Genomic DNA, 25,901 nt, shown 5'->3' with positions numbered 1-25,901 from the left:
ATAAACAGTGCTCTTGGTGATAGTAGATTGCCAGTAAGAGAACATTTGTTCTGAAGGCTCTTCATACTGAACATACTGTATTAAATTAATGGCATTAATGAACTGTTGGTCTATGATTGTTATCTGACACTTACAACAACAAATTTGCTAGATGTAATCGTCTTGTCATTGTTTGTTTGATGGTATTGTTTTTTGTGCTTATTGTTGTCGTCATATTGAATTAGTTTTTGCATAAGGCTAAAAAAAATAATATTTTGTGTTGCCCTCCGCAACCGACCAAAATTTTAAAAATTGTTTTTTTTTTTTGTTCAAGTACAAATTCAAGAAATACCACTTCCGAGATTAACATTTAGAACATAAAATCTAAAACAGACATTTTATCAATATTGGGCCATAGCTGCACGCATAAAATCGGTAATATAGAAGGCATAATTTTGATAACCGAGTGTGACGACGATAATATGCACACAATATCGGATCTCTCGCGCTGAGCTGTCAAGCCACAACCAGATCTATTCCTAACCTATTCTTTACTACTGTACAGCTAGTGGTTGCTTGAATCAAAAATTGTGTTCATTACCTTATGTTATGTTGGACAATAAATAAAAACATGCTTAAGTCTAGCCATCGCTTTAAAACTGGTACATAGCTAGACATTTTCAGCTCCGTTATAGTTTTAGAAACCATACACAAAATACTTTTCTCTTTTTTGTTTTCTCGAAGCTTACTTCGATTGTATTACATAGAGGCACTTGTTTTGATATTTTTCATAGCCACAGTATGGGCTATACGTGATCGTGTGGATCGGATACACATATTATTTAACGTTTCGAAGCCAAATAAGTCTTTCTTTAAACTGATTTATTTTTGTTAATTTTATTTCAGTATACACTTGGTTAGTATTCATTCCGTCATTTCTTTAAATATTTTTTGTTTGGCAAGCTTGCCATCGTTCTGTTGTGGTGCCTATGAGCCTAGGCCTAGGGTCTTAATAAGAGACTGCGGTTTCAGGCCTATACTATTTCAAGTATTACTTTTTTTTTAAATCTGACCGACCGACCGACGACCTCAATCATTTCATTTAAGCCCAACACACCAATTTTTTTTTTTTTTTTCCCTAATTATAAGAATATGAGAAAAATGAAGTCTATACACTACCCTCCCAGAAGGTATATAAAATCAAAGAAAGATGATGACTTTCTTGTTTCGGATTCTTAAAAGGTTAAACAATGTATGTCACGGTTTGGTTTGACGGTACGATTGTGTTGAGTGCAGTTTTTGATTGAATTACGAGATGCTCTTAATCAGAATGCTTGCCACATCCTAACGGTCATTATAATATATGCCATGTCCGTAGATGTTGTATCGGTGACTATCACCGCTGTTAGTGTACACTGAAGGCAGTCTTGTTACATGAAGCTCACATGTGAGAGCTTTACAGAAAATGTCTGTTTCCAACAGCTATATGCTGCATGCCGTTTTTGATTATTGTTGGTGCGAGAGTTGTTTACTATTTCCAGTTAATTAAAATATGTGTTGTGTGTAGATTCAAATAGTGTTATAAATACCAATTAAATATTACAATGAATACAATGAATACAAAGCAAAACAGTAACCTTCTCACTTAACCAAATAATATAGTTTCTATTACGTGAGCAGCATACTATTTTCAGTATTAAATACACTATTCAACTATGGAATAATATATGATCCATTCAACAGATTGCTGCGGGGATGCAGCTTGCTCAGTCAGCTAATCTGGTGGGTAGCACTGTGTGTGCGCTGAACCATGGAGATCTCCAGGTCTTTGGTTCAATTTCCATGGCTGCCGCTTCTTGTGATTCTGCTGGAGGGCTGCAATACAAGTTACCGTCTTTTGGACAAGACGATTAAGCAGTTTGTCCCATGTGCATTTGGCCCATGTGCACGTTAAAAATGCAGTACACTGTTCGGAAAAGAGTAGGGGATTGTCTTCCGGGGTACTGCCCAATCACCACCAGAAGGACCCCACTGAAAATAAGTCGTCTTCTAGACTTTCGTGAACTATCCTTGGTGGTAGTTTTTTTTTTTTGTTTCTTTATCCTTTCTTTTCCATTATTGTATAATACATTGAGGTTTATATGACAATTAATACACAAAAACACATAAAAATATTTTGTGTGATGTCGATACGCCTGAAAATGAGAAATAGCTTTTCATTGTTTTGTTGAAATTGTATACCGTAATTTATTAAAATCTGTTGTTTGGTATCTTGGTCAATTAAATTCAATAACCTTTATTTATCCAGAATCCACGAAGTGAATAGTGGTTTTGCATGGCACAACAAATATCACTAATGATAGGTTGACGTGATTTCACGGAAATCACGGCAATAAATGATTTCAACAGGGATATGCACGGATTGCATGGGTAAGAAAATCAATAGTTGACTTACGGTAAACCTAAAATTAATTGGCACATTCATTTTTTGATTATGTAGCTTGGCAGTTGACTTGCCACTAAACATTGCACGTGATTTGAAAGCTGATGATTACGAATCGTAAAATTATAATAAACAATGCTATCATTTATTAAAATATTGCTAGATATTTAAATAGTGTGCCAATAAGCACCCAAAGTGTTCTCTAAAGAAACAATATTAATAAAAAAATAAAAGTGAGAAAGTGAGAAATAACACTAAAATGTAGCTAGTAATTGTAAGAGTTGCAGAGTTGCCTCTCAAGTTGTGATTAAAGGACAGAGTTCTAGCAAATCCCATAGTTTGTGATTTTTTCCAGATATTGGGAGTATCAGCTAATTGTGATCTGGACCACTGTTTGTCTTCTTTTTTTTTTTTGTGAAAAAAAGAGAGAAAAACACAAAATTAGTAAATTATGACTTTTAGTTGTCAAAATGAAAATTCTTGCATATAACTAGAATAAAATAATAATTTAATAACACTCTTTTGACAAACTTTTTTTTGAAGAGAAGTAAAGTATATTTGAAATATGAGAAGTAAACCTAGTAGTTTTCCTCTTTAAAAATCTTAAATTACTTATCTGACAGTTCTTTCATCAGTGAGCGATACTTATAAGTGTTTACAATTCTATATTGGACAGTTCCTTCATTACAGTAAGCAAAACTTATTGTATCCCCCTAGCTAGTTCTTATCACATTTTCTTTAAAATCATCATGAGAGAAATAGTAAAGAGGCTAAAGGGTAAAGAGCTGGATAGTTTAGTGAGACATCAAATTTGTCAATGTTTCTTGGAAGGTACGCTTTCAGCATGGATGTTTAGATGTAGGTCCGTGATGCTTCATATCGACATCTTTAAGTAGCATGTCATACCACATGGTTGTTTATAGTCTTACGGTACACAGGCAATCCCTGAAGGTATGCATGAAGAGCACACACACACATTAGGTGTCAATCCACAACACTGCCAAATTAGGTGACATCCACTGTCAAATTAGGTGACACCAACATCTACTATTGAGACTTTATAGCATAAGTTATTTCTTTATTTTTTGAGAAGATACTATATTTAAAACCTAATTACAGAAGGCGGTTTAATAATAATAATAATTGTGTAGTTTTATATAGCGCACATATCCATCTAATGTAGGATGCTCAAGGCGCTATATGTGGACTAGGAACTCGATCAATGACTTTCTTCGCCCCTAAGGGTCCCTTCGTGTCTGTGCTACCCGGTAACCTGGTACTAAAAACGGTACCAGCAACTCTCGTTGTCCACTACTGTCTGTTCCAGTACACCGGGGTATCCCCCTACTCATCTCGAAGGATGTACTGGGTTCTTTATAGTGCACACAAGCCATTGTATACACTGGGCCTACGGTTTATAGTCCTTATCCGAGAAGACTTGTTCTACCGCCAGAACCATAGGCAAGCGTGCCGTTGAACCAGCGCCGATATTATGGCTATAGCTTGTGGCGCCCCTGCTAACCGCTCAGCCATTCGACTTACACAGCATTTTGAACTGTGGTTCTTGACCTTGTTGCTGTGCTTTGATATCCCATGTTGCATTATTGATAGGCTTTGAAACGATTCACGTTATGCTATGTATTTTATTTCACATAAACCTGGTTTTTAAAAATATGAAATGTAACCCCTTATTTTTCTGGGTGTGACAAGTTACAGCACCATGTTTGGGGTGATTTGAAAAAACAATTATTTAATTTATTATTAATTTTAACCATTTTGCTAACAGAATATTCAATGGTCATTGACGTAAATTGATTACGTTGGCACTTTCAACTACCTTTTTTGATAAAATATATGTTTTGTAGTTTATTCTCATCACACTTGCTGCCTGAAGGGGAAGATATATAATTCTGCATTCCAGTACACTCGTGATTACAGTAACTATTGGTGAATTTATGGAACGTTGTTAAAGCATAACGATTGCACCAAGCTGCTTATTTCAGTTACGCCGTTCCATAAATTCACAACTTGTCACGGAATTCACTGGTGCATTGAAGCACAGCATAATGATAGCAGTGATTTATAATGGTCATAATCTTAATAAAACGATGCGACAATAACGTATAAGTAGGTTTTTCCAAAAATATTTTAATTATTAAATAGCGTACAAAAACAGTATTGTTCCTTGTTACCATAGAAACATTAAAGAAGCATTCATCTAATTACGATTTTTCATTTATTTTTTGCACAACTTACACATGAATTAAGCCTACTTTCCTTAAAATCACTACACTGTTTCTACAGTGTTTTCAATGCAAGTGCTGTATTGCGTAGCAGTCCTCGACGCAATCAGGATGGCTCCCTGATTCGACCAACCATATAGCGATTGTATGGGAACCCATTAGGAGTTGTTTTGGTGTAAGTCAGTAACAGGATGCTTGACATATTGAAGCTATCCCCACTGTAAAGTAAGATGTGCATGCAAAAATTAGGCCTAGAATTAATATTTTGGAAAATAATAGCCGATTTCCACTATTTCTTTTTCTGCAAAAAATTAGGCCTTGGCCTATCACTCAATATACAACCAATGTATTAAGCAGTAGTTACGATTCCGTATACATATTTTCTTAGCGATTTTTGCATAAATTTGGGTTGGTTTTTGAGATATCCTAAATAAAGGTTTGATTTGACAATTTCTAAGTTCAGTTAGAATAGATGACTTCCTTCTTATTATCCATTTCTATCGAATGTAAATGATCATATTTTAAAATTCTATAACACAGACTAAATTAAAAAATACTACCTGTACTTGATGAACTTTAAGTAACAGAAAGTTCTCTTAGTTATTCTTCTTGAACATAACATGATTGTAATTTTGATGTGCTTAAAACTTTTTATGGGTTTAAAAAAAGAAAACAACTTTTTTACAGTGTTGTACTGTTATATTAAATTTAAAATTAAGTGTAAGTGCAAGTTTTTAGTCCTCTCTTGGTTAAAGTGTTAAAAAAAAAAGAATCTATAATAATTTAGTAAACGCTAACATGTATTTGAGAAGTGCTGTATGGTCCCCAGAAGTGTCATTGTTTAAATTCTGTTTTTTACAAGAGCCACTTACGATTAGCCGTCTGCAGAACAGTTGTAATCTAGCTCTCAGCAGATGAAAATTTATAGCTTTTTATGTTTTTTCTTATTCCGACGCTAAAATGTTTACACTGCCTCCTAAAGAGAGCGCAAGTGGTGAGGCTACTCTTTAAAATGAAATTAAGATAAAAAGAAACCTGGCCTGAAATTACGTGTCTCTTAGTAGCATGCCTGATATTTTTTTATTCTCTTACCGTGACCTTGGCCCTAGCGGACGTATAGATGCTGCACAATTTTAAGTTATAAATAGACTTAAGTTTGGACTTTGAAGGGGCAATATTCCTACAGATAATGTAAATAAAGGAGTCAAATATTGAACCCTTTGGGATTTGAATCAGATCCTTGACTGGCACTAAAAATATTACTAAGAAAACAAGGTCAAGCAGCTGATTGTTTGCTATTAATATTAGCTATTGGTACGAATAGAGGATGGAGGAGGAACGAATTGACGTCAAAGTGTGGAGTGGAAACTGTGTAATAAAACCCACTTTGTGTAATTAGTACATGCTTAAAGGAAGATGGTCACAGATGGTTGCAAATCACCACTTTTGACACAAGGCATTAACTTTAAACACAATTAATTGTTTATTTCATAATATATATATATATAACTTGTATGTTGTATTAATACCTTCTGTGGGGATGATAAAAAAAGTTAGTCAACTAATAATAGTCAGCTTTTATATAACACATCTTACCAACAAGCAACTAATAAAATAATAATAGTCAACAAGGGCTCTACAGTATGTACTTCACATTAACCTCATTCGATCAAATACATGGAACCCAGTTCAGGTCCAGTGGGAGAATTCCAAAAGATTGTAGCTAACAGTACATTGGTGTTGACCTTACCACAGGTAGCCACTAGTTGGTGGAGAGGAGACAAGGGTAGAAATAAGGTAACTTTTCTTGGTACCGTATTCCCTGTATCAAGGTCTGTTCGATTGTGCAATTTTAAATGACTATTGTTTGTATGTATCAATTTGTATGTTTGTTTTTGTATAATTTTATGACCTTGTACTAAAATAACGAAATTCAAACTCAAAAGTGCCTTTTTAAAAAAGCACATATAGGCTGAATAACATTGCATGATCCTTGTGGTTAGAGGCATCATGCACGTCCCAGAGGCATTTTGGGAAAAAAGTTTTGAAAACTTTAAAAAAATATATACTGTTGTGCTATATAGTGTGCTGGAGGCATTCTATTACTACACTGGTCGGAGACATTTTTTCTAGGCCTGATTTTGTCCTTGAAATAATAGGGTAAATTAGAGAATGAATGTAGCTCAATACAAAGACTTTCCTTTGGTAATATGACCTTATTTATTATACTTTATATCACTCTAGATATTATGTTCTGCATGGTTATGTCTGCTCTCAAGTGTATCGTGTTAATGTTTATCCCCTCAGAGATCCTATTGTAGAAAACCAATTTGAGAAAGATGCGTTTGTATAATTCCTGTATTCCTCTTCTTCCTTTGATCTTGACGCGCCTTATATTAAAAGAATAGAAATAGTGATAAAAATGCCATAAAAATGGTTGTGATTTTCAGTAGTATAATTCGAAATGATATGCTTTAATTAACGAGATCTCATAATTTTTGGTTATGGTGAGTAGTTTATGATGTAGTTTAGTTATTACATTATTTAAGGGTGATTTATTTTTTAATAATATATATCAAAGGGATCCCAAGAGCAACATGCCAAATGCACATGGAATTCTCATTCAACAAATCATGTTATATTTTCTGGTCGAACATTGCTTTACTCTTTCATGTCTTTATTATCAAGCCGCCATTAAATTATTTCAATGTAATTTACAGTAATCAGTATGGTTTTGCAGAATAAAACCTATTTAATGATTTTTTTTTTTTAATGTTTTTTATACATAAAAATTCTTTTATTAGCAATTGAATATTACCTATTATATTGAAAATAATGGAAAAAGATTCTTGTTCTGCAGTGCTATTAAAATTACAACATGGAACAATTTTTTATATATATATACAGTATATACATGGGGGTTTTTTTAATCAAGGTTAGATTTTCCTCCATTATAAATAAATAATTATTTACTTTTCGTAATGTCGCATTAACAGTTTCAGCAAATATAATCCATAGTCAACCTGTCTGGTGAATTTAATGTAGATAAATATTCTAGCAGAAATGTAGTTCAGTTTATAGTGAAGTTTTCAATTTTATCTAAACAATTGTTCATGTTTTTTATTGCTTGGGTGATTCATCTGCCAGCGCTAGTAATTTTTTAACAAGCCAACCACAGTTCTGTTTCTCATTTATAATTCTGGCAAATTAAATGCACAAAATATAGAACCATGAGAGAAGCAAGCCGAGGAAGAGAAAATGTAGTCAGAACTACTGTAGTCTAGATGGTGTGCCTCTTGTAAAGAAAGCTTGTGTCTCCTTTGCGACTCGACTCAACTCAACTGACCCCAACTAGTTGCCGGTAGCACTCATATCAACTCGAGTCACTTGCTATCGTGCAACTATGAGGAACTAGGTAGCGCTAGTTTGCCCAGAGTGGCTTCCATCTGTCAATTATCTGCAACTACTTTCCATGCGATGCTATCACAATTAGGTGCAATGTTGGTGCGCGGGGCATGTACGCATGTAGACTAGAATTACCGCGTTACTATTGTCACCATTCAATCTCAGTAGCTTTGTACAGCAGCAAAATAGAACATGGGCAACTGAGAGGATTTTCAGGTGTTTTGGATTGCAAGGAGTGCTGATGTGCTTCCTCAAATCACATGACTCGCCAGTTTTTCACACTTGTTTGCTTTTGCCAAAGGTCTATTGAGTTGAATCAGAACCCATGCCGGCTTGAATACTGCAATATTGTGGTATTGCAGTTCTGTCTTTCTGTTTATTCGCAATAATAGTTATCACTTTAACAACAGTTTGATTGCTTCAATTTCAGGCCCAAAATTTTTTTATAACCTAACTTTTGGCAAATTTTACAAAATGTTCCAAAGCAGCAAGATTTTTCCTTTAAGCACATGAAACATGCAGTAAATCAGGATCAATTGGTAAAATGAGTTTACTGGAATTAGTTTTTATTATATTAATTATACTGTATATATTTATGAATTAACTTATATAATGTACTAGGCTTTAAAAAGCAATTACATATTTCTAAATTTATAAATAATATAAAAACCTTTTTATTAAAATATAAATGTATGAGGATGAATTTATAATGATTTTTTGCAGCATTTGCTAATTTTTGTGATGTTGCTCAGTCAAATGTTCAAATAATAAACTTAAATCATAAGTTGCAGTGAATAAAATAAATCATTGTGATTTTAGCTGCATGGATCTCCCCAAAATGCAGCATTAAATAATCCTTTTAGATATTGAACAAGGGAGTAAAGTAGATGAAATATTTTAGTTTTATTGTTCACTAGATTAACTTATATAAGGTTTGAATAAATGCAAATTACTGCATATAATACAGAACACGTCCATTGCCACATGAATATTATCCATTGATTTATAGAGTGCTTTACCCCTCTGCAGTGAAAGCACGAAATTTAGATCCTTAGGATGATAAAAATCATTGCAAAAGTGTTGGCTTCATTGTAGTTGCTTTTGGCTCGCTTACATAATTTTATAACAAAATTTTCTGTATTACAAAATGAACTATTGCCCTTTGCTTTAACATTTTTGTTCTATATACTATAGAAATTTTAAAACAATACATTTATTTAAATTTTTAATTGTTCTTTTATTAAAGAACAGTTAATTAATTAACGGTACCAAAAAAATGATGTTGGAATGGGGTCATATAAGTAGAATCATTGATTGAAAGATGTACAGTCAATTAAAATTTTTATAGCTCATTTTAATAGAATCAAATAACTTCCAACTAGAAACAGATTTTGAAAAAAAAAAAAAAATTCAATGTTACAAACATTTTTCTATAAAAGTCTTCAAAGGTTGCTGGTTCTGTGTTCATATTACAATAAAAGGTTTGTTGACAGAGACCTGACTACAATGGTTTATGGAGTCAGTCTTTGGATATAAATTAGAGCACATTGTACGACGAAGCTTTGAACATGACCAACCCTACACCATAGGTTTATGCTTTATTCAGTGTTTCGCTGGTAGCCTGTTTGACTCCTTTAAAACAGTTGACGTATTCTTATTTTTGTTTATCAGTCGTGCGGATTTTTTTTTCACATAGTTTACGTATGTGTTTATCAGTCGTGCAGATTTGTTTTTCACATAGTTTACGTATGCGTTTATCAGTCGTGCGGATTTGTTTTTCACATAGTTTATATATGAGTGACATATTTATACTATATACTACATAGTGCTCAGTACAATTATCTAGCCTAGATCTTATAAAGGAATGAATTTATATTTCAGCAAGTGATTGTTTATATATATTTTTGGTAATGAGACTAATGTAATGGGGTGAAAATAGTACTGACCTATAAACCACATTCACATGACTAAACATGGATATGTTCTTGAAAAAAAACGATTAGCTTGACAAAAGTGTATATGATACATGTCATGTTTCATATTACATATCCTCATCATAACATGTTGTAAAATAATTTTCATATTAGTCAATTTTAGTAATTAATCAGTTATGTGTTTATAAAAAGAGAGGCAGACTGAAGAATTATGTTTCTACTTAGTAAATGTAGAGGGTGCTATATACAGTTTGAAGAATGCAGTATTGGCATTCTTCAAACTTTACCATGAATATTTGATCAATTAATGTTATACATCAGACAACCAAAGAAAAATAAATCATTTAGTAGTTTAAACTGCACATGCCCATATTAAGGTCAGTCAACATAAATATACATACAGTACATCACATGATACACACAACAGAGGTTTATGTCGATTGACCTCAATTGGATGCAGGCAGTTCAAACTATAAAATATCTTATTAATTAAAAAAATAAGTTGGCTGTTATTGTTTTTATTAATTGGATGACAACAAAATTGTTGGTCTTTTACATTGTTAGTGAAATAATTATATTATATAAAGTAAATAATTATATATTAAAAATCTTTTTAACTTTATCATTAGCTTAACAAGAATAATAGCAGCATATAAGCACAAATTTAATTCCATTGTTTGCAAGATAGTGATGTGATGCTGCTGAAAATCAAGTTTGAAAGGCAGCATTTTAAACCGGGCATGCTGATAGTCATTGGCCGACATGATTCCATGGATAACTAGCACGATGAGGCACGTGCCACAACATTTTAATTACAAATCCACTCAGTCTACTGGACAATCAGCAGATAGCGTTGCTTACTGGGAGAATTCTTAGGCCGTCGAATGATGCAGTTTGTGTCCTGCTTTTACCCAATCTCTGTTTGCACTATAAAATTTGACTAACTATTGTATGGTCGGTCATGTTGTGATGTCATCATCACCATATTTGGGCAGGTCACATGTTTTTGTCAAATAAAATTAGTACAAGCATAAGTTTTGCCTTCTTAGCATTAAATATTGTTTGCAGGTCAATGAACCTTTATCTCTTTTTTTTTACAATAGGTTCTACATCAGCTACCACCAAAACAAAGACAAAAAGTTCCTTTTGATCTAGCAGACTCTACTCAGAAACAGGTATTTTGTATTGGGACTTTTTTTTTTTATTCTTTTATATCTTTTATCACCATAAAAAGTCTGGTGTTGAACACTGGGATTGGTATATAGCGTCCCTCCCTATCTCCCTCATCACTTTTTTTTCCAGCCTAGATAAGGTGATGAACTAATATTTTTTTTTAGTAGGTCCTGAAATTAAATAAGTTGTTCATTGTTAATTAGAATGGATGTATAGGAGGGTTTTTCCATAATACAGTAGTTCATTTCTTTTTTCTTTCTTTTTTTTTGCGTAGCAGATGCAATCAAAACGTTTTTGGTACAATAGGACAAAGGATTGCTATTTTTCAAATTGAGTTTTTAAAGTTACACTAGCCTTAAATGAAGTCCTAATTCTGATGGATGTTCTATCCTAATTCAATCCATACTTACAATGCTGTCTAATAACAATTAGGAAAACTGGTGTAACAACCACTTCCTTAAAATTAATACTTAATTGAACATTTTATGGACCTTTTTTTAGTCTTGAAATATTTTGCTCTCGTACAAATCTACAGGATCCAACTGCAATTGCAAGAAGGGCGGCGTCAAAACTGAATTTGCTAATACTAATGTATAATAGCCGGCACAATTGTATAATTAGCATCCAGACAAAACGGCTGCTAAAACATTTAGAAAACAATAAAAAACAATAGCTTTTTGATTAATATACTTTTTAACTTCTAAAAGCATCCATACCCCACTGCATGTGGAATCTTTGTAGAAGGATTTTGCAGCAGCCCCAGGAATACCACATTAAAAAGAGTGCGTGATTCGTTTTCATTATCACCTGTAAAGCGTAGATTGTTGAGGTATTGTTCACATCATGCTATTAATCAACTTGAAGTATGTGGTGCGAAAATCTTAAGTGCAATTAATCATGAACGAAAAGTGGCTATAAGTGTCTACGTCCTAGAATAACAGTTTATGTTACAAAAGGATAACTACCAATACTATTACTGCTTGCCATGAATGACAAAACGAATATAGAGGTTAACCTAATTAAGTACTCTATTTTTTTAATTCACAAGAAAAAATTTCAATATCCTTTGCCTAGAGCCTTATATTACTTCATACTTATCATTTTTTTTAGTAAGTGTATTTTGTGTTTTAATAAAAATGAGATTTTTTTTCAAATTTTTCAAATGGTGGTACATATTCAAAGACTGATCTTTCCTTTTTTTTGAATTTGTCAATACAGTGAAAGCTCATGTCTGAAGCATGAAGTAAGACCAGCATTTAAAGGTTATAGATGATTATTTAAAGGCCCTTAGCTGTTCTCATTCACTTACATTGGCGGTACCAGCAGGGGTCCAAGGGGACTGGACCCCTTTGAAGAAATATGAACCCCCTGTCAGAGGTAGAAGCCATTTATTTTGTCGAGAATCCAGAGGTGCCTATCTAAAATATTTGCTCTAAACTTAATGGGACTGAAGCGAATTTGGACCGCTGTCTGGAATATTCCATGAAAATCTGGCGCCACCACTGTCAGAAGGCTTTAAATAGATGTGTGTACAATTTTAATTTAAATGATGACCAAAAGTGCTATGCATACACACAGTGTGCACCTAAGAATGCACTCTTGCCAGTCATCAATATCATATATAGCAAACTGAAGAAAACTATGTTTGTTGGATCTAACAGAGCATGCTCAAATTCAAGCCAAATTTAACACCACATCAACCCAGCAGCATTTTTTTTTTCCTTGCTAGGTGTAAATGCTATCAAATCCCTATAAAGCAACACTGTAGCACCGTTATGCGTATCCCTTTATACTAGGTTATAAACACATAGATGTGTGTGAATAGTGCACTGAAACTCTAGAGGGCGGTATGCAATTAAGAAAAATACAGATTACAAAATATTCAATTATTTGAATGCCTCAATTTTTCCCCAATTTTTAACTACTGGTATATTGATTATTACCATTTGCAGTGGAAGGGGAAAGGCGAAGTGGCTTACGCCTCCTATCACACTGTAACAATAATACTGTAATTATAAAAAGTTTTGCTATTTGTGTACTCTGAAATTTTCATCATTTATACAATTAGCGCTATAGTTTATTTTTGTTATTTGATTGACATAGCCAGAAACTTGGACTTTTTGTAACTCTATTGTGAACGTTTTGAAAACTGATGTTTTTCTGGTTACGAAATGTCTAGGTTATGAAATATTTGCAGCACAGTTACAAAAGGTCAAGTAACAAAATATCTGCCAGACATGCTTCCCAAATTATTAATTTGTCTCAAAATATTACAAATTTTCTTTCTCACTTACAGTATAAAGATAATCCTAAAGTGACCCACTTCACAGTACTTACTCCCATAATGCATTTCACATTACATTTGATATGCGCCTATGACCCAGTCAATACTCTATGCTCTAAATCTTCTCTTATTTTCAGGATTTGGATAAACATTGGAAAGATCTACACACATTGATCAAGGGTGACGTCGGCGATGATAAAACTCTGTCAAACACCACGTTTGAGATTAAGAAGTTAATATCACAGCTGTATACACAAACTGGAAGGACGAAGGTAATGAGATGATAGCTTACATACCTATTAATCTGGTTATCAAACTCTGTTCGTCGTAATAATTATTACAATAAAGCAACATAATAACTATGTCAATCGTCACAACTGGACTCTGTGTTCTATTAATAAGATAATAATGTCATATTGACTTTGAGATACCTTTACTTTCGTGACACTTCTTGTTGACAAATTTATATAATTTCCAGCTTGTACTGCTGTGTGTTTTTCATGTAGATTCAATAGAATGAACATAACTATTATTTATATTCTTGTTGTTACTATTTTTGTTATTATTTTAGTTATTGTTATTATTGTTTTTTGTTATTGATTTAGATTGAGTCCAATTCAGAATCAAATTTCTTGTCATGAAAATATTGACTTCTTTTTAAAGAATTTTTCTTACTTACGCATGATGGAAGAAAGTATGTTTTTTTGCCCAAGCCAGATCATAAAAATTATGAAGAATTTAAGTTAGAATTTTTTTTTTTTTTAACAATTTACCAAAGAGAAACCCAACATTTTGTGAAGATGTTAGAAAAGGCCAAAAGCTTGAATTAGATATTAGTCTTTTAGTTTACCATACCAACTAAAACTAAAATAAATGAATTCAGGAGGCATGGCCTATAATAGATTGTTTTTTTATATCCCAACTGACTGTCGGTTTTCGAGTTTGGCACATAGCTTTAACATTGCAATTTTGAAAATTCACTACAATACAATTGTATTATATATTTTTTTTTTTTTTACAAATTCAAATACTGTATATAAGGTGTGAATATAAATAGTTCTTTCTTGCATGACAAAAGATTAAATTTACTAAACATTTTCTCAACTCAATTTAATCCTAACCACAGAAGTATAATTAAGTTCATCTGAGTTGATCTTATGTGTAATAGAAACTGTGATAACCAATATGGAAATATTTAAAACTTGATGAGTTGTGTCATTGCAGATTGGGGCTGTATGTGATTACATCTCAATGTTACTCGATAATCCCGGCCTCAAGTTCCTTGTCTTCGCGCATCATAGAGACGTTCTTACTGCTGTATGCCAGACCATCACAAAGTATAACAGGGAGAAGAAATGTGATATTAAATACATCCGTATTGATGGAGATGTCCCGAGTTTTGAAAGAATGGTGAGATGATAAAACATGAAGTATGGCTTCCATAAATTTGTATTCAGTTTTTATGACAGTTGATGCTATTAATTTCCAAATGAAAGATACACGGTTATGTCATCTATCTCTGACACATTTGATTGACGAACACAGTTAAAACATTGATCCGAAAAAATCATGTTTAGAAATTGTATACAAAATGCCTATCAAGTTCCGGCAATCTTTAATTGTAAAATTATATCTGTTTTAAAAGATTCTTGAATATCCCAAAATCTTGAGTTATATACTTTCTCATTCCTTAACTTTTAATTATATAACAGCTTTCTTATTCAAAATTTTCACTATTTAACTGTTAACATATTTTGATGTATGTGATCAAGAAATTTCCTATAAAGGATGAAATAATACAGTGAATCTTGCCCGAGATAAGAATATTTTTCTGTATAATGATGATATAATTGTAAATGGTTAATGCATGGAGTAGATAATGGTGATATTGCTGATTACAGTAGAATCGGTGGTGGTTGCGGTGGCGGTAATAGTATAAGCAGCGGTGGCTCCAGAAATTTGCCAACAAGGGGCCCGACATTGACCCAAAGGGCTGACTATAGCCTCGGTCCAAGTCTCGGAATAAAAAGTCCCTGGTAGAGTTAATGGAGAGAGTTTTTCAGGCTTAGTAGGGTCCAAATTGTGCTTTTAAACCACAATATCAGGGATTGGCAATCAAGATGACGTGGTGGTGTTAGTGGCCAAATGTCCTCCCTGCTGGCGCCAACACTTGGTATAAGGTGATTGTGATGACAATGCTGAAGATGATAGTTGTGTAGTGTGATAATTTTGATGATGCTGGTGGTTATTGTAATTATAAATGTAGCGGTGATTAATAATTATAATCAGTGCCATAATCAGTGCCAAATTATTTATAATATTAATGATAATGATATAAAAAAATAAAGATAATTCATCATCATCAAAATGATTAATTGAAATAATAAAGTCAATTACCAGAATTGATTAAAAAATGTAATTTTTTATTGGTCACCTTACTCTGGACCAAGGCTGTCTTCCTCAGTCCGATTCCTTTAAATGTATTCTGATGCTTTGTGTTTTATCGTGGCGCCAGCTTCCCTTGGGCTTGCATGATTTTATTTATAGTTTCGTGATGGGGTGTTGTTGATGGCAATGAAGATAATAGTAATTGCTATGATATGGTGATGGCAATTGTGATGAAGTTGATGGTACTGGTGATGTTTGGAATTATGACACTGGTGGTGGCCGTTGATATTCATAATGCCATAATAATAATTACTAATTATAATAATCATAATTATCATATTAATTATAACAATTATTTAAAATATTAAATTCAATTAATAAAAATGATAAAGAAAATATAATTTATAAATTAACCAAGTGTGTCTTTAGTCCGATGCCTGTATATACCTTTGGACGCTTTGTCTCATCTTCGTGCCAGCTTCCCTAGGGCATTGCATTTATAATTTTAGACATGATTTCAGAGCAGCAGAGAAACATTGATGGCCTATTAGTTTTAAAAAAAGACCGAATCAAGCAAGTCATTGTCCGCCGTCAGCAACCATAAAATATAATAACAAAAATGCAGACAGCATAACACAACCTGTGGCACATATTAATGACATTGCAAGATAAGCAGTTTCTGCCTACAGTATTTCATGAATGAATTCATGTCTAAAAGCACATATCATTCATACTTTATATTTGAATGAAATAAAGATAATGCTAAAAGTGGAAGGAAATTTCAGGATGGAGGAAATCTCGACATAATGGATTTAGGTACCATCTTAGAAATTGAAGTTGTAACATTTTTGTAATGATATGACAATACCATAAACTTTTAACCTTAAGATGATATCAGACTGCCAGAGTATGAACATTGATTTTCAAATTAACTCAACGATCGTTTATGTTACTAGACTTTCTAATGTATTTTGTTTAGTTTATATGATAATACATCTACTGGATGGTCACATCTAAATTAGAATAACTTTTTTTTTTTTTTTTTGGAGAGTTACTGGCTATATATATTTATTTCATTTATTCCATTTATTCATTATTTTATTTATGCATTTATTTAATTATTCATATTTATTTATTAGAAGTGAAACATAAATAACCCATAGTCTGTGAGTCCAGCATACATAAAGTTAAGATTTTAGTTTTAGTCTCTCTTAAAGTGATCACCCTTGGGTCCATGCCCCCATGGGTCCAGGGAAAAGTGGTCACGTACAAAGGGTGGTCACTTACAAGAGTACACACCATGTGAGGCCCAAACCTAATTTGTAATCCTTATTTTAACAAGTCTTTCCAACCTCAAAACATTCAGATCTTGTGTAGTCATCTGTTAGAGGTGAAGTTAACCAGTCTGGATACACATGTATCAAAAAACAACAAAGTATATTTTTCTGATGTTTAAAGATACAACCAATTGAATTAAAATGCTAGTACTGGCTAAAACAGATACTGTACGTACTTAACATTGTACAATATTTTTGGGGGGTTTTTTTTAGATGCCCCCTCAAAGTTGTACCTGGTGATTCTTGATTAAAATTTTTGCTTCTAATTCATCATTTTAGTCACATACAGCTTGTAGTCTCATAGCATGTTTAATGTCATTTGCCCAAAATCAGTGGTACATCTTGATTCATGACATAACTGAGAGTATATTCAATGTTACATTTTCTTTTTTAAAAATGTATTTTGTAGCTGAAATTGTTAACATTATCAGAAACCCCAATTATAGCCTTCAGTAACATATTCGTCCATCGATCTTCCATCTATGGATTCGATCAATATAGCTATTTATATATATAAGCTATATATATTTAGCTGTACATATAGCTATATATATATATTTTAGTAATCTGCTATTGGAGAACAACCAAGATTACTATACAGAGTAAATTGTGATGGACAGTATCTTACTGTAATAGTATCATACAGTATGTTAGGGTATGAATATAACAACCTAGATAATACTGTCTATACTCTATGGTAAGGTTTGATTAATTTGATTTATATCAGTTAATTGCTTTAGGACAATTAGAAATTAAATTAAATTAACCTTCTAGTCTCCCACAAAGCCTAGTTATGCTTTTATAAATCAAGTCTTTTAATTGAGCTTTGGGAGTGGAAAAAAATCCTGCTTTCACAGGAATCGAACCCTGGATGCTGTAATTTAAAGCATTTAACCACCAAGGTATTCAACTTTTCTCTAAATTTGATAAAATGGGCCAATGACCAGATCAAATTTATTTGAGGCTAGTATTTTTGTGTATTAATACTTGCCATAACCATGGAGGAAATCCTAACCTACTGTTTTGCTTTTCTTTGGATTGTACTTTATATACACAATGAAAAATACCATAAAACCTCGAATTGAAACCCTGGGCTTTTTTTTTTGTTTTTGTTTTTGTTTTTTTTTTTTTTGCAAACTTTTGCAAAGTAAAGAGGGGGCTTCTTTTCAAAATTAATGCTGTAAGTTTTGGGAATTTGTGCTATAAAACATTAAATAAGACCACTGTAACATCAATCTGTATCATGTAGTGTATTGGCATTAAATCGCCTACACTACTGTGTAAACCAAGCTTGTTTTTAAGTTATTTATTGTTTTTTTGAAATTCATGTAAAGTGTATCTCGAAAAGAAGCCCATGGGTGTCTTTTCGAGGTGGGCTTTTTTTCGAGGCTAATTTTGCAAACTGAAGAGGGGGCTTCAATTTGAGGTGGACTTCTTCTCAAGACTAAGCCCAGAGGACCTTAAACTATCAGGTATCATGAGCTGGAACCATGCAACCTAGCATTAAATAAACTCTACTTTATTATGATTTTCTTATATACCATTTACATTTTTTCATATTTATATTTCCTGTCATATTTTTGTAACTTAATCTGAAGCACAATGAAAAATAATGCATGTCTTCTATAATAAATAAATAAATATAGTAATAATAATAAATAATTTTTAACATTTGCAGCATATGCTAAAAGGAATGATCCCCACTGGTGTTCTATATGTCTTTTTCATTTTAGCATTTAGATGTTTCAAAGCATGACTTGGTAACATACTTTCTGATTATTTGTTTTAGCACCTTGTAAACACCTTTCAGAAAGATGAACGTACTCGGGTAGCTGTGTTGAGCATACAAGCTGCAGGAGTGGTAGGCTTTTCTTTATATAATGGCAAAATAGAGTGCACTCCAATGTAGGCATACTGTATTGTACCTTTGCCACACCATTTCATTAATGTGCTTTTTTTTAAACTTTCTGTGACATTGGCCTGTCATTTTACCTAATTGGATCATTATGAAATGCTCGACCTGATCCAATAATTAGTTTTTGCATAATCCTGCTAACAAACCGACAACCAGACAAACAAATACAAAGCCACTGTGGTGGAGGTATTAATCATATAATATGATAATAATGATGATGATAAATATGAAGTATAATGATGAATATGACAATGGTAATAATAATGATGAAATGATATATTAATCATATTATTATCAGAGGTATAGTAGTGAAACAAACACAAGTTAACAGAAAATAGTCAGTGTTGAAGATTGTTGCACAATTTATAAAATAAGATTAAAAATTTTGTATAAATACACTATTTAATTAAATTAAAATAACAAATATACATTTTGATATATTATGTGAGTTTCTTAGCCGGATGGAATTCCTTTGTTCACAGGGTTTGACCTTTACGGCAGCCACCGATGTTGTCTTTGCAGAGCTACACTGGACGCCAGGTGTCCTAGAACAATGTGAAGACCGCGCCCATCGCATCGGTCAAGTCAATTCCATACACATTCATTACCTCATTGCTAAGGGATCAATTGATGAGTGGATGTGGACTGCACTGTCTAGGAAGGTATGACAGATGATATCAATATTAGCATTATTTTGAATTATATTGTCCCATATTCATTGCAATTTCCATTACAGTCCACTCTCCCAATACCGACCCCCTTCAGAACCTGCTAAGATGTTCGGTTTTTTGTAAAGTTTGGTTTGTATAACATTTGTATTAAAACCTTTTCCGAAAAAGCCTGTTGTAGGCCTAGCTAGGGCCTGTTGAAATAGGCATGGCAAAGCCCTGTGGGCTTGTTTTGACTAGCCTATGCAAAGTTAACCCATTATTTAACATAATAATATAAAGTACCTGTTGTTTTGTTGTACTGCACAGCAAATTCAATTACCAATACAATTTATGCCTTTATATTGTTTTTATGTGCCTTTTCATTATGATATATGTTTCTAAACACAACACATTCTTTGACGTCATGTTACAACTTGGTGCTTATTTTAAACAATAGGCCGCACCTTCTTTTTTTTCGTGGGGTGGTGTTCAAACATACTTCATTTGTGATGATGTCAGATCGCCCAATGTTTTATAGTGCGTGAAAATTTACAATACTGTATTGTGAAATTGAAGTAGAACATATAAAATTGATTAAATTAGGGAAGATTAAATTAGGCCTATATGAAAATTGCACTAGAGAGTTAGAAAACGACACATTAAAAAAGACAGCATCAATAGCTTGTTTCCGTTAATAGGCAAAGCACTTTATGGATGTTGCCTCCTACCCAGGAGTATAAATGGGTGTTTGAGCTTAAATGGCAGTCCACTGATTAGTGCATTATAGTGGAATACATCCCCAAGGAGCTGAGTATGAGTTCTATTGTCGTCTGTTTCAGTGACTGGGTGACAATCGGAAGCGAAGCAGTCTTAGCTATAAAGCTATTTTAGACCATTAAACTTTCTTTTTGTCAGACCAACAACTCGATTTCATTAACCTTGACAATGAAATGAAATTGTTGGTTTGAAAAAACCAACAATTTGTTAATTGCATTGCAGTTAATGCATTTGTTTATACACAAACCAGATGAATATTTTTCAATAAATATAATATATTCATTATTATTAATTATCATCATTATTATAATTTCATAATCATTATGATCATTGTGAAGATAATGTTTAGATGATACAAGAAGCTTTTTTTATTATGAAAATATGCATTTGAGATTCATTGTGATTATTATATTATAGTAAACTCATCATATTTTTGTTTAATAATTTCATGTAAATTGCATAGAAGCACTGCGCAATGTGCTATATAAATTTAAATTATTATTATTATTATTATTATTATTATTATTATTAATATTATTATTATTATTATATCATCATCTTAAATAACTTTCAATTTTTTCTTTTTTGAATTTATACTTTTAGTATTCAAATTAAGATGGTTTTTTGAAAAGAATTCTGAGTTTCATTTATTTACTCAACACTGGGTAATTTTCCAATAGTTGTTTGTTTCTTTGATTAATGAATTTCTTATTCAAGGTTTTCTCAGATATGGATTTCTCTTGTGGATATTTCAATTTATTTTAAATATAATATTTCATTTTTTTTCAAGGTTTCTGCAGGTTGTTGATTCTTTTTATATTTAAAACAAATTGGATTCTTTCAGATTAGTGCAAGTCTCTAGGCTGTAAATCGTAACAAACATTTGTCCTTTACTCAAATTAGCATATGATTCCCAAGGAAAGAAATTAATATTTTTCAGTGATTGTGTAGGCCTCCCTGAGTAATAACAGCATTTTAGAGAAAAACATCGTTGCATCATTCTTGATGCAACTAATTGTTTTTTTGTGTTTTAAGCATGTCATGAGCCTGCTATAAATAGGGACAGAAAGAAATCATGTTTATTTATACAAGCTTGTCATGGAAAACATCACCCTTTAGATATATTGTGGCCATAAATGATGCTGAACATTTTCTATGATTCTATACATAAAGTTTGAATCACACATTCACAGTAACTCAGATTTGATGCGTGATAAAATTTGATTGGTAGATGGGATAAAGTTTTTGAAGGAAAAATGGGACACTGGCATTGGATGTTTATAATGTAGGTTACTATAAGGAATACTTTCTTATGTGAAAAATGTGTAAGTTAAAAAAATAAACCTAAATGGTTGAGTAAGAAAATTGAAAATCTGATTGCTCATACAAAAGTTATGTGCTTCTGATTAATGATCTTATATTTTCCAAGTACAGATGCAAACTAATTATTTGATTCGAAATAATCGAAATTAAAAAACAAAATTGGAAGAAATACTTAATTAAATTTTTTTTATATATTTTAGTTTTAAATCAATATTCTATCCATATTTCTAATCAAACTGATTACAATGTAGTAGTCTGTGTCTGATAGAAAGAAGAATGTTGGAATTAAATAGAATATTTTTTTTTAGTAACACACTTGTTGATGAAAATTTCTGTTTTTCTGTTTGTTAATACAGTAAATGTATTTGTAAATTCACTGTTTCCGTAATGATTTCTCTGTCTAGATTATCTCCCTATGAAAAGATTCAAAAACTTCTTTCCTCTTGGAATATTAATAGGCTAGAGGACCTAAAGGTATTCATCCCTGTTTTGTGGTTCAACAAAAGGTTTCTATATCGTTCTGTTATTTTTACCACATTATTTCAGCAAGAAGTAGAAATAAGGCATGGTTGTGTTGATTATAAAGGGGATGGGGTGCTTTGCAAAATATAAGTCTGTGATAGTTGTCTGGAAAGGGTTGCTTGATTTGTTTTGTTATAAAAATGTGGATGTTGTAGATTTTTCTTGTACTTGATTTTTTGAAAAACTTGTTTTCTTAGTTAAAACATCAAAATTGGTTATCTTGATTAAGGCTTTGGTTGTGTGCCTCATCAAAGACTAGTTTCAAGATGGTTCCTTGGGTTTTTAGTATTTTTTGACCTACAATATCTTGTTATTTATTATACAGTACACAACCATATTTAGTTTCTGTTATTGTTTTCTCTCTGCACACTTTTGCAGATGATTCTGAAATCTATTATAAAGGAGTTACAGTAATTCTGAGTGAAATGTCCTTAATCTGTAGTTTTATTATTTTATTTAGAGAGCTTGTTGATGGTTTGAAAAATAAAAATTGTCCTTGTGTGAAGCATCAGTGTGAAGTGTACTGTTCTTTGTAAAGAAAAATTAAAACTTTCCAAGATATGTGTGGTTTCCTGTTGAATGACACTGAACGTGAGATGAAACTTTAGGTTATTTGTAATTCGCAAACTTGTTTTTAAAGCTGAGCGCACACTGTGCTAACGATTGTAGGCAGGCATGATTACATAAAGAATGGTATGCAATGAGGCATGCGCAACAAATTGTTTTTAATGGTGATCAGCTAGGTGTGCCACTGGTAATTAGCAGATTGCATTGCATCATCAAGCACTTGCAGACAGTGGAGATGGATTTGTCGGCCGGTTGCTGTGTGCCCGGCTTAATGTTGATGATGCAGAGGTTGCTGAAAGGGTAAATTCTAAGTTGGGTATGATGTACGTGTTTGGTTTTTAGCAAGAACATTTTGTCTCGCTATATGTAGCAGTATCATAAAGATGATGTCATAAAGATTTCATATCAAAGGAATCATGTGAGTCGTGAATAAATGAAACTTGGAAAAACACAAGCAACGATGCTGGTGTTTCCAATAGCTTAAAAGCTTGAGGTTTGCGTAACTTTGTGTACAGAAAACAGCACATCATTTGATATAAGCACTTCAAGGAGTGAGCGTTGCTTGGTAAGATTTTTATCCCAGGTCGCTCTCAGTTCAATTTCTATGACATCCAGATTTTTCTATGACTGCAAATCAAATGCAATCCCTAAACCTCATGAAGAGACTTAGTTTATAAAGCATTGTATCCTGTAATTAGGAAACTTGGTGCTTTATGCCCACTGTCTTGTCATGGCTTAGGGAGTAGATTTTTTTTACTAGAATTGTACCAACAATCTTAGAAAGTAAGGATCTGTATCCAAGCCAGAGTTCTCTTTTCTCTCCGAAGGTTTAGGTAGTTGTATTTAAAAACTGAACACTGCATAAAAAGTGTTGCATTTTATGAAAATTTATAAGGGAAAGAAACAATTTAGTCTTCATTTTATATCTCTCTTGATAAATTACCATCATATTCTTTCTTTGTGCTGTCATATCAAGTAGAAACTCATATGTCTGATTATTATTATCTTTCAAAGCAATAATTGATGGAATGCCTTTACATTGTGGTTGCTTCAGGCTATGATATAAATATGAACAATATTTCAAGAATCATGATTATTTATCAATTGGTTCTATTGTCAATTTTTCTGTTTTATGATATAATGTATAATATACTTAATTTTTATATTTATTAAAGATTTCTGTTGAAATTTCGACCTATATTTTGTTGCATAGGCCTGTGTTGGCTGGTGATCAATTTAAGGATTGCAAATAAATGCCCTAGACATTGGGTCTAGGAACAAACATGTACTGTATATCATCATTTTATCAAAAAGCTACCAGTATTGTTTTTAAATTGACAAGGGAAAGCAATCCATTAAAAAGCACTCCTCAATCATTCAACACAAATTAATAGAAACAGATTGCACAGCATTTTCAGCTTAAACCCAACAACTCTCAACTTCTTTCAAAATATACCAAGGGTTATTCAAAAATCTAGACAGGATAAAGGTAAAGGTAGGAGAATAACCCATAACTCGCAGCATCATTGTGCTGAATTGAGTATGGACGTGGTCCGTGACTTAGTGGCCGTAAAGAGGCGTTTATAGTAGCTACATGTTCACATCATTCCACAACGACTAAAATGAACCATAGCATCGAGGTAACCCCTTACTCTTCCAAGTGGGTTCTCCATTATAAGTCCTTATCCCAGAAGCTTTTTTGGAACTTAAGTACCGTAGTTTAAGTCAAAATTATATACTGCTTGTTTTTTTTCTTTTTGTAAAGCGCATTGAGGCTTTTTGTGGAATGCGCTATAGAAGTATGGAATTATTATTATTATTACTAACCTAACACTGAGTGAGGAGTGGCTAGAACCAGCGCCGATGTTAAGGCTGTAGTTAGCGGCGCCCCTACCATACTGCTTGGCTATCGACTCTTTTCTACTGAATGAACTATGATTCAGAATGTTAAATACGATTATAACTACCATTACTTCAACTGTATGGACTTGAAAATGATCTGTTCTCATTTTCATGTCAAATGATGGGGCAGGCACTTATGCTCTCTGCCTGCTCCCCTTTTTTCATTTGATACTAGCTGTGGATTTCAGCAATACTTAACATGCTCATGCTAAAATTTGCTTGATTTTACAACTTATTCTTTAGGATTGGATATCTAACTGTCGGCAGTCGGTTGGTAGGACAAGTCCTTTTATACTTGTTTGATTAACTGAATAAATGAAAAACAGTAAAAATATGAATGAAATATCTGAAATTTTATGGAACCCATTTCTAGAAGTTTGCAGATCGAGCATTGCTCTAAACACAACTCGTGAAGTATTGACATTTTTTTGACATTTTTTTTTTGTGATAAAAATTGAAAAAAAGAGTGTGCTTATGTGCGAACAAAAGTTATTAAAGCACCTCTCTTGAACTTCCTGTTTTTTGTTTTTTTTTCGTAATTCATCATTATCACATGTCTCAGTATTGTGCCTCAAGAAGGTAATGTGTTGTTGTTTGCCATCTTCACAAGAAGGTCTACTAAATTTACCGATTACTAGACAACCTCTCTTGTTGTTTTAAAATCATCCATTCCTACTTCATATCTAATAATACAAATTAATTTCCATATTAAGGCCAACACAGACAGTGCCATAATGCTGGAGAAAGTCTTAGGTCATCACAAGAATGTGTGACTGCGCAGATCGAGCACTCTCACAATCACCCATCACGACGTCGGCATTTTAACTCAAAGACCCGATACGATAAATCGCATTAGGCTAAATTGTATGATGCTGTTTGAGTTGTCTTCGTTAAAGGCTATGTACCCTGTCCACCCTTCAGACCTGCTTTGTGGCAGTGGAGGATCCAGGAATTCGAAATGGAGGGGGCCTTTGGAGGGACTCCCACAGATGGACAGTATAGACCACCTCAGCCCCAACATTGTTTGTGCTGTGGTACGAAAATATATGGTTATAACCA

General features: G+C 32.7%; 1 protein-coding gene across 1 annotated transcript in view; it reads left to right on the top strand.

The window, feature by feature from the left end:
- The window catches only part of LOC117124442 (DNA annealing helicase and endonuclease ZRANB3-like), a gene marked incomplete at its 5' end in the record, with an annotated part of 57,889 nt that overhangs the window by 22,045 nt on the left and 9,943 nt on the right, over positions 1-25,901 (top strand). The window contains 5 exon segments of the mRNA XM_033270675.1: positions 11,108-11,179; positions 13,599-13,733; positions 14,686-14,871; positions 18,976-19,047; positions 19,584-19,763. Coding sequence (XP_033126566.1) covers positions 11,108-11,179; positions 13,599-13,733; positions 14,686-14,871; positions 18,976-19,047; positions 19,584-19,763 — 645 coding nt within the window.

This window comes from Anneissia japonica, unplaced genomic scaffold (genome assembly GCF_011630105.1).
Source record: "Anneissia japonica isolate Jap-2015-1 unplaced genomic scaffold, ASM1163010v1 scaffold665_len1252844_cov201, whole genome shotgun sequence".
In the NCBI taxonomy this organism is placed as follows: domain Eukaryota; kingdom Metazoa; phylum Echinodermata; class Crinoidea; order Comatulida; family Comatulidae; genus Anneissia; species Anneissia japonica.
The sequence above is the reverse complement of the archived record's forward strand: the minus strand, read 5'-3'. Positions and strand labels throughout refer to the sequence as shown.